We start from the raw sequence: 13,283 nt of genomic DNA, 5'->3' as shown, positions 1-13,283 counted from the left end.
GTTAAATCTCCAAGCTTCTTCAATGAAAACAAAGGCAACTAGAGGGGAGCACACAGCAAATCATGGGGTTTGTGTGGAACACCCTGAAATTCCATTGCAGAGGTGCAGGATGATGGGACTTTTCTTCCCTGTTACCATCTCCTCACACACATCCCCTTTTCCACGCTGAAGCAAGGCAAACCAAGCTACATCAGCTCCTTGCATGACCCTGACCAGTGTGCCCTGTCTCTCATGCTTACATGGGATTCATTTTGGCAGTAAAAACAGACTTTGCTACAAAGGCTGGCAAGGTTCATCTCACRTGCCAGCCTTGCCAGAAGGAGCCATCAACACCCCACAAATCCCCTGAAGCTGGCACAGGGGACCAAACATCTGATAAGTGTGATTGTCCCCTTGAATACAGCACATAAGCTGTATTTAAGTCCAGGCTGTCAGCCCTGCTCCTTGCTTGAGCTTTGCTGCAGCTGTGCTGGCAGTCAGTGGCAGAGTGATCCTGTCCCTGGGCTTCCAGCTCCTCAGATCCACCTTGTCACTGCAGATTGCTCTAGTGATCAGGACTCTCTGATCATTCTGGCCACTGTCACCAGGCTCTCCCTACTCACAGCCAGTGGTTCATTTCTACCAGTGGTGCCTTATATTAAATCTTGCTTGGGATGTGACCATTGTGGGAGTCTGTCCAGAGTGGGCATCCTGGCAACCTCTGCYTAKGGCACTCCCARAAAAYTGGGGGCARGCTTGTAGGTRCTCCACATATTAGCGTWCCCMTCAGCCTRCCCTSCTCTACAGCYCATCCTTTGGAAGAGACACAAGGTRCTGTTTAACTGGTTGCAGAGTACAGAAACTGGTGGTGCTGTCTCTCATAAGCCTGCTCTACTCTGCTTTTGAAAGACGCCTTAAAATCATTGAATTTCAAGATACAATGTAAATCTTGTAGTTTCGTTTCCTTTTCTCAGTGGAAGCAAAGCAYAGTTCAGGGGGAGGGTGGGACAAGTTAGCATTACTGGTTTTCTTCGAGTTTGTAATTGCCCATCCTTCATATACGAAAGAAAATACCTTTGTTGGATTGATGAGTAATCCTTTCCTGAAACAAGCCAGTCTCTTATGATTTTTCCCTTCCTAATTTATTACTAAAATAAAGCATCACTTGCTTGTAATGAAGCAGCAGCTCCAGACCTCTRGCAATCTGCAGGAGAAACACCAAACACGTTGCAGCTATTCTGGCACAGTGGCCAGGTCTGAGAAGAGTATTCATGTAGTACAGCACTGCTGTACTACAACATGTGTTACAAATGCTGTCACAGATGGGGCACATGATTTCATTGTGCCAGCTCTGGTGAGGACCATTTCTCCATTAACTCCCACCTGGAAAAGAGGGAAAAGCAGCCAAGTGCAGATCCTGAAATAGCAGTGTTTGGTATTCCCTGGAGCACCACGCAAGGCTGTGGGGAGAAGAGGCTTGAACAGATCCAACCCATCTGTAACAGCACGGGATGTAGGGCAGCGTTGAACTTCCATGCTCACTTCCAAGGCTGCAGCAGCCTCTGGCAGGGCAGGACGTGCTGCTGGTCACAGGTTTAGCACACCAGTCAGATGGTGCTGCCTGGACAGTGTTAATCGCTGGGCTGATCTGAAATACAGCCTTGCACAGCCATCATCCTCACTGCCTGCACTCTGCACAGGAACTCAGTGGCTTCAAAGCCAMAGTCAAAGCAAATGTCACAACCATCTCCTCCTCAGAGATGGAAAAAGCCTGTCACAGTCATTACCATGACACAAGCACCTACCAGCAGCTTTGAACTGCTCATTCAAATGCCAAGTGACAGGCAGATGTTTYCAGTAGAAATACAGCTCTCTCAGAGCCTTTGCTTGCATCACCCACCAGCAYAGCATTGCCTCAGCCTTCTCTGGCCAGGGCTGTGACCTGCTGGAGTCACTTGAGCTCAGCTGGGCTCTGCACATGGCTCTGACCACGGGGCCCAGACAGACTGCGTGGCACTGCTGGAACTGGAGAGAGGTTTGCCTTTTGCCTGTCGTGAATGTCTTTGTTAGCAGGAAGCAGGAGAGTGAGACATAAGACATCTTACACCTTGACTGTTGTTTTCCCAGCAGCATTTGTGTAGTGGATTTCTAGAAGAAAATAAACAAACCACAAACCACAGCTGGGAATTCAAAACAGTAATGGGAAAATCTCTATAATGCCTTGATAATTAAGATAGACTATAAGCAATGTAATTTGAAATTTCATTGCTGAAGTATGCAGAAGGATTACAAACCCAGTCATATTGCAGGCTCTGGTGGAGAAACTCTATCCTTCTTGCAGATTGCTTCTTCATCTCCACATCACCTGGGCACAAGCACAGCAGATGTGAAGCAGCTGCAGTGGAGCTCAGTATGTAATATGGGCATGGGTGTAARAAACTCAGAGCTGACACGCCAGAGCAAGCTGGTTGCTTTGTTAACAGGTTGGGAAATGCTTCGCTGCTGCAAGATAATCAGGGTTTTAATGCGTTAGAAGTCCCTCCCAGTCAGCTGGCAGCAACCTGAGTCCTGTGAAGGAAGTTTGAGGGGATGTAGGGAAGAGTGGGCAGGTTGATCATGTAGAGAGCTTGAAGGTGGCAACAGTTTAGTTCAGATCACAAGAAACTGATCATTAAACCAGCAAAGCTGGCAGCACTACCTAATTTAAGAATATTTCAAGTTATCTTTAAAATGAARAACAGTGGCCAGCTGAGGTGAGTGGTTAAAAACCTATGGCAGTCCCACAGGGAGAACCATCTCTACAAACTGGCATCTCAGGGCTGATCTGTGCGTGTCTCTGCTTCTGTGTTTGGGGAGATTGAGATGTTTTTCTGATCCAAATTAGGCAGAGGGTTGACAAAAGTACCAGCATGTCCTTCCCCTTTTATCCAGCTGACTATTACTGCTGTGCCTCTGTCATACTTACTGAATTATGACAGCTACTAAAATGTTACTGCTGGGAATGAACTGGCACATACACATGCATGCAACATTAAATGTGAGCCTATTTCCCTTACAAATTCAAACCAAAATAACCCCTTATTTGGTAACTACTGCAGCCWGGGCAGCTCTTCTGCACTAGAGGAGGGGTTATGAGTGAGGGAAGAGGGAGAGAAAGGTAAGGCCTAGCAACAAATAGTTTAATGATTGCTTTTATAAGACTGAGTAAGATGAGGAACACAGAGAGCAAGTAAAATTGACATGCCTTCAAGATGCTGGGCTCCCCATATGTATGTAGCATCAGTCAGAGCCCACATGGATTTTTCCCAGTTTGCTGTGCAGAGAGATGCAAACCATTCATGGAGAGCTGCTCTCCCTTTTTGTCACTTGAGCTAATTTATCATTTCCATACACAAAATCCATTCTGTTCTAAAGGATGATCTCTTGTTGCTGCTGTTAGATAAAAGGCAAGGCCAGGCAGGTGCTGCAATCACAGCACTGAGGGAGCTGCCCATGAGCTCTGTTAGGGTGACCTGGCAGAGGCATCCTGTGGCCAAGGCTCCCTCACTCAGGGTCAATACAGCAGCCCAGGAAACACCCTCTCCCGTCTGATTTCAGGCCTCAGAGAACAGTCTGGCACAGGACTCCAAGATTTTGAAACTGCTGACTCCAAAAGCCTGCTCAAGACCTGGTTCAAAACCAACACAGGGCTGGAGCTGGCCAYGGGTGTGAGCTGGGATATTAAAGATCAGGCCTTGCTCTGGTACCATCCATCACACMTTGCAAGGCTGTCACTTTGCAAACACTTTCATGCTTTCGTATCTCCCAGGAACAACACAGCTGTGGGGCACAGCTGGTTTTCAGAGCTGTGAAAAAGCCTGAGGAATTAATGGGCAGGTTCATACCCAGGCTCTGAGTAGCTGTTTTGTCATAGTAACATCACAGAAAAGAAAGAATTAAAATGAATGGTGGTCAGAGTGGTTTGCATTAGATTCCTTTTGAACTAGGAACCAGGTGGAAACAAATAGTAAAAGTGAGTGGTCATCAGGGTATATACCTTTAAAACAAAACCTTCCTAGCATGCTCTGCTCCCTTTATATAGGGGCAACTCTAGGGTACTGCAGGCTTTAGTAACTTGGCCTTGGCTGTTCTATCACACAGTGAGTATTTATCTCTTTTTTTTTCCCCACACTGGTTTTCTTTAGTTTCTGTGAGGTATGTTGTACAGCTGCTCATAGTCAGGCTTTTGTTTAAGGAGATGTGACTCAAGTTGGCTTTTCAAATGCAAGAAACTTGTGCTGGATGTGGGGATGTAGCAAATTCACAGTTACTGCTCTTCCTAGAGTCTGTGAGCTGAATGTGTAGCTGAGGATGGGGTAGTTGTTGAATGGCCATGGTTTCATGGTGTGACCTCATTGCATAAAAGTACTGATTATCAATATGAGTGTAGCTCTAGTCTTTGAAATTCAGTAATTTTTATTAGTTTTGGATTACTTAATTTTGGGTACATTCTTCTAAGAAAAGTGGTGGACAAATGTTTGCAGGTGGTTCAAGGCATTAATGTTTTGTGGTCAGTTCTGATCTCAATGAGCTTGATCCCCAAGTGAAACTGTTTTATACACAGACATTGGGGCGAGTGCTTCAGGATATGGTAAATGATGTAACATGGAGGATCTAGTATCTCATGCACTAGTATTTCATGCTGCCTAAATGAACTCAAGCTTAAATGTTTACTTGATTTAAACATAGGGGTTGAAAATTGAACTAAAGGGGATAAAATCTTGTAAAATAAAGAGAAAGACAGTGCTTGCAKGAATTAAATGTTTCATTTCTTTTGCTACTTTTGAAATTTAAATATGAATTACAACAGTTGATCTTCAATGCCAATCTTCCTGTCTAGCTCACATAGTGACTTCATGACTTAGAATATATTAAAAAACCCCTTAGCATGTAAACTGCATAGTATTTATATAGAGTTTAGTATGTGATTAGACCATCAGAATTAGAAAATTACAATTGAAATGTTCTGTAACTAGACTCATTGAAATAGAACTGCAGTTAAAAAGTTAGCAGTGAAAACTCTTGACATTAAATCAAAGTCTGTAAAATGTGTTGCTATTTACAGGTAGGTGTGTGGAGGGGGAGAGAAAGGTGGAGAGGGAAAAAAATTAACCCTGTATTAAAATAACAAAAAAAAAAAAATCAAACAAAATCCAGACAGTCTCCAGGACTGAAAGCAGACAGTAACTGCCAGCTACATATAGATGACAAAGCAAATGAAAAATTGCGTGCCCCACTTGGAGGTACATCTTCATTTTTAAAGAAAAGTCACTTACAGAAGAGCAAGTTGGTGATTTGTCTTATATCCTGGACCTTTTTCAACCCTTGTCAGAAAATGATAAATTATTGAAGCATATTGTACGGTAGCAAGTCTATTTGTGTGTTCTGTCGTGGCTTCTGAAGTGCTTAATGTAGAAAGGTTAACTACTGACTGCAAAATAATTTAGAATTATTTCTTCATCTTAAAAAAGCAGTAAAATTAAAATTTTGCAGTCCACATTCTCTCCCTTTGATAAGTGAAATGTTACTATTCCCTGCTTGCATGAGCTACTGCTACTTGGGAAGAAGGTGACGATGTTATACTCACACCCTTGTCTTGTGTTAATCCATTCACAACTAGAAGTATTTTTGTTCCTGGAAGCACTRCAAACTGTCCAAAGAATAAAGCAAGGCTTCAGAGAGCTAATTCTAAAAAATTAGCTCAATAACCTCACCATGAGTTACATTACCCTAACTCATAACTTTGTCATGAAGAAGAAAACATTCTGAGTGGTTGTTAAGTGCAGGAACGCTCAGGTGAAGGAGTATCTGAATGTTCAAAGTTGGTTTGATTTTTTTTTTTTTCTTGGCTGACTGCATGTAAAAGGAGAAAATACATTTTATAAATTGGAGTAAGTATCCATGTAAAATTAAGCTGGATTTACTCCCTGTGCTTTGATTATCTGGAAGCATTGTTGCTCAGAGGTTCCCCCTCCCTAATGCAAACCCCATCCTCTAACACATTTGTTCTCCTTTATGGCCAGACATAGAAAATAGAGATGGTAACAGATTGGGGTGGGGGGGAATGGGAGACAGAGGGACCTGGCTGGAGAGGACACATGTGGCATGTTTACAAAAGCTTTCAGATTCCTAGTGTGTTTTCAGGATTAGCTTTAGGTATTAGTTAAAATTGCTTTTTACTGAAGCAGTGTATTGTGTCTGGTAGAGAAGCGCAAGAAAAAGGTCACCCCAAGCAGAGGAAGGGTGGGGGGTACACAGGCAGGAGGTGAAGTAGCTACTAGGCTGGACTGACATACCAACTGAGAGCTCTTCACCTCTGACTGACTTCCTCAGCTGGCACAGAGCTTTCTTTTCACCCTTAAGGCTTTTCTTCCATTTGATTCAATTCTTTCCCCACCCCTAACTGTTGAAGTGTCACTGTTACATCCCTTGATTCAATCCACACTTTAAGATTTTTTGGACAGCTGAACTTTTTACCCGATGACTCTTACTGGACTGGCATTTAAAGCTGACCCTGTGTTTTCCAAAAGGGACAGGACATTGTCACCAAACCATTAGCATTTCTCTTCCCAACATCAGTTAAACTATTGTTTTGCCATTAATACAAGGCTCTGATTTGCAAGCACTCCATGCCTGCTTACCTTCCAATAAGTATTTCTGTAACTGCTAGCATAATTAAATGAGCTGTTGCTTCAAATTAGTCTTGCAGCACTATTACATGCTTCTCTTTTATTTTTTTTTCTGTACAATGGAACAAAGCAATGCTTAGAAACAAAACCATTCAGGCAGTTTACACTTGTTTACATTTATTTAAAAAAAATATTTAAACACTTGTGTATTTCACCTGTGGATTTTGAACTATAAATCAAATAGGGCTCATCACTTCAAAGAGGTTTGCAAGTACAAAAAACAGCCTCCTTCTGGCATCTTCACATCCTCCTCTTCTGGGTGCTTATGTACAACACTGTGAAAGAGAGAAAGTGGCACAGAGAGGAGGGCCCTGGTAAATAATATGCAGAAGCCTTTTTATTTAAAACATCTTATTTCCATKGCTTGTAAATTGATACTATAATAAATCTCATTCAGCGCAAAGAAAGTCAGGCAACTTTTAAGTCCAGGTTTCAAAAAATACTATTAGATCTAAACATTATGTATTACTTTGGTTCAGTATTTATTTTATTCTTAGCCAAACCATGCTCCAGCAGATGCAGGCTGAACAGAGGAAGAGCAAAGCCAATGTCCTGCAGTATTACTGAGGGGAGCATGAGAGAATTCCTCAGCAGGAAGGATAAACTAAATAATTTCAAGGATTATTTCTATACCAAAAATGCTCTTTCACACTGGTGCCACATTCTCTTTGACCCTTTTTCTWATATGGGATTGGGCCCTTGTGTCTTTTTACTCCATCCCTCTTTGCTGACCTCCATTTTCTTCCCAAGCAATTTGGTCAAACTCTGATTCATTTACCTCCTCTACAAGTCTCTTCACATGCAACTTGTGAACCTTTTCTATTTTTAGATACTTTTCTTCTCCCCAGCATGTCCTGCTATTACAGCCTGATATCAGAGTCATTTCAGGAGCCTGGGATTGTCCTTGAAGTGCACTAAAATCCACCTACTGCACTTGGATATTCAAAGGCTCAATATTAAAGCATGAGTGATTTTCTTGACTGGTGGTAAAATCTTTACTCAAAAGATGAAARTAGCCTCTGGTACTAATGATCATTTCTGGAAAACTGCTTCACCAGAAAATATTACAGTGTCACTGTAGTATCTGGACTGTAGCATATATTTAAGAAGTAGTTTGCCTAGAAAACACAAACTCTTACAGTGCAGAGGCCATCCAAGCAAGCATGAGTGCAAAAGACTAAGCCTATCAAACAGCAGAAAATAAGCTCCAAGGAATGCTAGAAAAGAGCATGTTTCTCTAAATGAACTTCAAGTTGAGAAGCAAAAAGGGCAACAGGAATGCAGAAAAGCACAGACCCTAGAAAGTGAAACTGTAAAAAGCAAATATTGTTAAGATTTTCAAAAAAGACTATTAGTTTTAGGCTTACAGGCAGTTTACCTACACCTTAGCCACCCTTCAAATTCAGAATATCAAACCACTATTTTCTACTGTGCAGTAACAGAATGAGCAGGAATTACCATTATTTCCTCTGATAAATGCATCCCCATACTTGTTCTTTAACTGTCCATTTACATATTCTTCAGTCTGYTCCAGAGCTATGTTCATATATCCATCCAGGCAAGCCAGGACACCTGAAAAACAGTGTCAGTTTAAGAGAATCAGCTTGAACTTACATTAAAATGAACAAAAATGCACTGTGTWTTCCCACAAAGTATGGGAAAAAAAACAACTCTGTATCTTCATAAGAAACGAAAACCCCAAGCTTGGCCAGATGTGCTCTTCAAAGAAGTCAGCTGGGAGAGAGGAATCCCAGGCACTCTGCTAGCAATGTTATCAGCTGGTGTAAGAGTTGTGGGAATAAAATAGAAGTTATTAAGGAACTATTTCAAAGGACAGGCAATTTCCACTCTGAAAGTTTAAGTTGTTTCTTCTCACTTGGGCTTTAAGTACACACAGAAAAAGAACTTGTGACATTCAAGTGTAACTRGATAACCTGAGGACAAAGCCATGTAAACTGAATTATCACCAGATCTTGTGAAGGATATAGCTGAAAAATAACCCTTGTAATACAGGACAGCACACACACTTCTTCATAYTTTATCTTCATGCTTACAGACCTAGAAGAACACTACAAGTCTCTATTTTGATGTCAACAAAATTCTGCAGATTTTTCAACAGACTAAAGGCTTTTGAGCAGCACTGAAGTCTTCCCACAAAAATAAAATTGCACTATTTAGAATTAAAGAAAAGCATCACTGCCATTTGTAGTGTTAGGTTATCTTTTGCTCATTTTAGTAGCACATAAAACAACTTCTAAAAAGCTATTATTATCTCCCTCTTTCGTGTGGATTTTCCCGACTTCATCATTGCACAAACAGTACTACCTAAATATTTTTTTCCTCTGTTTAAAAACCACCTAGCTATTTACCTAGCAGTAAAATTGGAAATATAGYATATTGGCTGTACTTGAGGTGAGGGAGAAAATTCAGGACACATTCTCGTTTTTCAGCAGTGTTACTGTAGTATGTTCCATTTAATAAAKAGGAATTCAAGTTCTTCTACCAACTTGTCATGGCTTAAAGATTATTATTTCCCTGTTTTTCTCTGTTTCCACATAGGAAAAACTGCTCACAAAGTGCCACTAAATGCATCAAAAACCCAAGCTAAACAAAATTCAGGAGTCTTTTCCACACAACAGGAAAAAAAAAAAAAAAGTTGGTCCAAAATTAAAATTGGACTATGTTGATTTACCTGAGCTACTCAGTAGGCCATAAATGCAGTATTTTCAAACTTTTTTCTCTCAATTTCATTCATGGTTTCATTCTATTCCTCCTTTTCTTTGTGTTTACTCTTACACTACTAATGGCATCAAATATTATCACTGCCCATCCTGGCTAGCAATTTATCTGTATGTAGAGACGTTTTAATGTACATATCCTTATTTACACACAGAAACCATGCATTAATGTATCCCTGATTATTTCCCAGGGTTTCCTGCCTTGGGTGTTTGCAGCACTTGGCAATGATTCAAGACATTTCACAGTTACACATCAACACTTGCATGAGACCACACTGATGCCTGTGGGAGCCTCAGAGGTGGAGGCAACAAAAAAATCAGCAACACAGCCTGGGGGAGAATCTGGACAGATCTGCAAGAGCCTGAAATGCTTTTTGTAAATGTTTGGCTTTTACAACTGGTGGCCATAGTTTTACAGAAAACAAAGTGCGTGTTTTTCAAATGAAAACACTACACAGATTTTTCAGTCACAAGATCAAGTCAAAGGGGAAGGAAGGAGTGCACAGGGAAATAAGGAGGGGAAGAGGGGAAAAATCCATTTTTTCAAATAAGGGTGTTCAAATTTGACAAACAAGGRTGTTCAAGGAACTCTGGTTCAATTCCTGTTGTGTCTGACTGTAGGCACATTAAACTAGTTTTGCTGAGGGAAAAGTTGAGTAGTTCATCTACAGCATTTACAAATGGATCTTACTAAGGGGAAGGTAGCAATGTCTCAAAGAAAATAGGAAGTGCAGCAAAAAAAACAAATCTGGTTTGGCCTTGCCTTGTGAGTACCTTCACACATAGTTCAGGTAAAGGATGACTTGCTTCAGTTGACTTCATTGAGCTCTCTCTACATTCYCCTGCAGTGAAGAACTTACAAAGAGAGTGAACTTTTTAAGCCCCCAACCCCACCTGAAGTGCTCAGACAATGTGGTTCTCAAAGAAATGAGAGACTGCAAATTTTGTCAGCTGAGCAACACTGAATAGAAACAGGAAGGGATAAGGCACTGCTTGCTCTGTCAGTGAACAATAACAATTTAAAACTGTCATAACACAAAGATTCCTTGTCACAGCACAAACAAGTCTYCTCTCACAAGTGTCAAGCTAAGCCAATTGAAGTAAACCTCTCTGAAGCAGTGATCTGTAGCATAATGTCTAAGTTATTATAGAATGCAATCTTTTAACTGAGCACAATGGGAAATACATGATTAGTTTTAATTAAGTTAGGATACTACTAAAAAATTGGACAGGTCAATAGTATTATCTAAATGGCAGCAGAGCCATGACATTTCATTACACAGAGAAGTTTAATTCGTTGCTTAAAAACATCTGTAATCCTACATAAAGTGCACAAAGGTATACAGATAGGCTGAAGAAATCAGAAATAAAACTGATGGGCTGTWTTAAAATGAAATTGGCAAAGCTACACTAAACTTTCTCCTTTATCTCTGTAAGCCTTGATCTAACATAGGTCTAAGCAGYTGTCTAACCAAGAATGTCAATAGCTCTTTCATCCCTTGTGTAAGAATTCTATTATGACTGACAGCACAGTCTACTCTGAAGCTTTTCTGGACCAGGATCTATACTAGGAAAGGGAGAGCAGAAGATGAAGAAAAGCCTAGTTCTAACAAGGGTTGCTTAAAAGGGGGCAGCCTGCCCATTTCAGGAGTTGTAATTCCAGAATATCTTCCCAAGTATCGGTTTAGAAACTCAGAATCATCCAGTTTAATAAACTGTGACTAAGAAAACTGATGGTTTAGATCAGTAATTTTAATCTCTAAATGCACTGTTAACTCCTTTTTTATCACTTTCTCTGGAACAGATTTTCTATTTTTACTGTTACCATTCTGAGCTCTGTATTCACATACTCCATGATTCTGGTTCATGCTRTTTTGCTTTTCAAAATCAATGCATCTATTCCAGGCTCCTCAATGAATTACTTTACTCACTGTGAGAGACAGATGGAGAACTTACCTCGATAATCAACTCCAGAATTTAATTTTACAACAACTGGCCTTCCAATGATTTGTTTTAGGAAGTCACTGGGGGTTTGCTTCCGTAGACTCATCTTGATCTTCTCTGGTAAGCTGAGAAGAGAAAACATTAGGATAAGAGACACATTTCCACATGGTTTTAAATACTCTATACAGACAGGCAGACCCCAAATTCTTAATATTTTCSGTAGGAGAAAATACGGAAGGAAATGAAAGCAAAACCTAGGAGCTGAGGTGGGAAGACAGAGCTTCTATAGCCATTGCATTAAACTTTCCCTCTGGCAATTTTATTACTCCTGAAAGTATTACTAAGAGTCCTTGTTTGCCACACTATGCATCTTTYAAACTTCAACAGCACCGAAGGCCTCATCATCCCTARCATTTTTTGRTAAAGTGTTTTTAGAGGGCTAAGCYGTAAATAGGTGTTTCATGTCTTCARRGGYGGAGGGACCAGTCGATCCATGCTCYATACACGGAAGTCTGTGCAGAAATAGGAACAGTTTTCATCTCAGCTCACACATACAAGCAGAGTGTAAATTTAAAAGCATGCCTACAGATGATAAAGAGCACTGAGTTAAGGCTCGTGATTGAATTACAGAGAAAAGACACTGTGATTTAAACACGCAGCACACGCACCCAATTCGGTGCAAGACCCCCCTCAGTCAGTATTCGCTTGACTTCTGCTCTAACATCGCTTTGTTTTGCATTTTAAGTCAATGGCAGGAAACACCGGCAAGGTGCCAAGTCCGTGTCGCTGCTTCCAGGGGCAAATCCCAAAGGGCTATTCCAGCCATGAACGCAGGGATCGTCAGTGATTCCCTCTCAACACCCACTGCCACCAGCGATGCTGGCGCCTARGGCTGTGTCACTCTCCCACACCACACACGCGTTTGGAGCCGCTCCTCCCGTGCGGAACCCTCCGGGAGCAGGGAACCTGGGGGAGGTCCGGGCCGGAACCGCGGTTCCATGACAAACCATGCCGGGGGGCACCCGCACGGCCCCGGGCCGGCCCCGCACTCACCTCCCGGCGCTTCCCGGCGCTTCCCGGCGCTTCCCGGCGCTTCCCGGCGCTCCCCGCCCGCCAAGGCCCCGCCCCGCTACGGCGGCCGGGAGGGACAGCCCGCGCAAGACGCGCAGCGCGGGGCGGGGCTGAGGGGAGCGCGGGGCTCTGGGGAGTCTCGGCTGAGGCGGTGCTGACGGGGGCTCCTGGTGGGTGTGCCCCGTCCCCTCACGGAAATGTGGGGTGTTATATGTCTTGCTGAGAGTTCCACACAAAATAACGCCCCGTCGGTTTCTTACGGAGAGAAATCATACGGGAAAATGATGCCTCGTCGGAAAAAWAACCACCCCAGAGGATCAGTTAGGTTGGGAAAGACCTCAGAGACCGAATCCAACCTGTTACCCAACACCACCCGGTTAACCAGGCCATGGCACTGAGTGCCRTGTCCMAGCTTTCCATAAACACCTCCAGYGATRGTRACTTCACCACCTCCCTGGGCAGCCCTTTCCAATGTATAATCACCCTCTCTGTGWAGGAATTCTTCCTAAGTCCAGTAAGATTCAGTACATAATTATATCCTACTCGATGAGATCCTGTTAATTCCCAAATGATCTTGCTCTTATTGGAAGCAATGGATACCTCTCAGGTGTTCTGCGCAGGACCACACAGGAAAGWGCTGAAGGTGCTGCTCCATTTCACAGAGGAATCAGTGAACATAGAAACATACGAGTTTTTGTTTTTTTGGTTTTTTTTTATAAGTCACCTGGGAATAACTTGGTACAAGAAGAAAGTGAGCTCACCTTCTACTTCCTCCTATCATCTCACTTGTTTTTCTACCTTTCCCCAGCTATCTCCTCATGTT

At 42.2% G+C, this 13,283-nt stretch overlaps 1 protein-coding gene across 2 annotated transcripts; it reads right to left on the bottom strand.

The window, feature by feature from the left end:
• Positions 1 to 6,807: 6,807 nt before the first annotated feature.
• On the bottom strand, positions 6,808 to 12,498 carry LSM6 (LSM6 homolog, U6 small nuclear RNA and mRNA degradation associated). 2 transcript variants are annotated; one of them, XM_057376319.1, is made up of 4 exons: positions 12,443 to 12,498; positions 11,402 to 11,514; positions 8,166 to 8,279; positions 6,808 to 6,982 (listed from the first exon to the last, which is right to left on the bottom strand). In XM_057376319.1, exons 2-4 carry the CDS (start codon positions 11,493 to 11,495, stop codon positions 6,948 to 6,950), a joined length of 243 nt encoding a protein of 80 aa, XP_057232302.1. In that variant the 5' UTR covers positions 11,496 to 11,514; positions 12,443 to 12,498; the 3' UTR covers positions 6,808 to 6,947. The 2 variants fall into 2 exon arrangements, with proteins under 2 accessions (XP_057232302.1, XP_057232303.1); XM_057376320.1 differs by having other exon boundaries at positions 12,453 to 12,498.
• Between the last annotated feature and the right edge of the window lie 785 nt (positions 12,499 to 13,283).

Source organism: Malurus melanocephalus, unplaced genomic scaffold (genome assembly GCF_030028575.1).
Source record: "Malurus melanocephalus ecotype Western Australia unplaced genomic scaffold, MMel_1.1 scaffold_277, whole genome shotgun sequence".
In the NCBI taxonomy this organism is placed as follows: domain Eukaryota; kingdom Metazoa; phylum Chordata; class Aves; order Passeriformes; family Maluridae; genus Malurus; species Malurus melanocephalus.
Note: the sequence above shows the minus strand (reverse complement) of the source record. Positions and strands in the feature narration are given on the sequence as shown.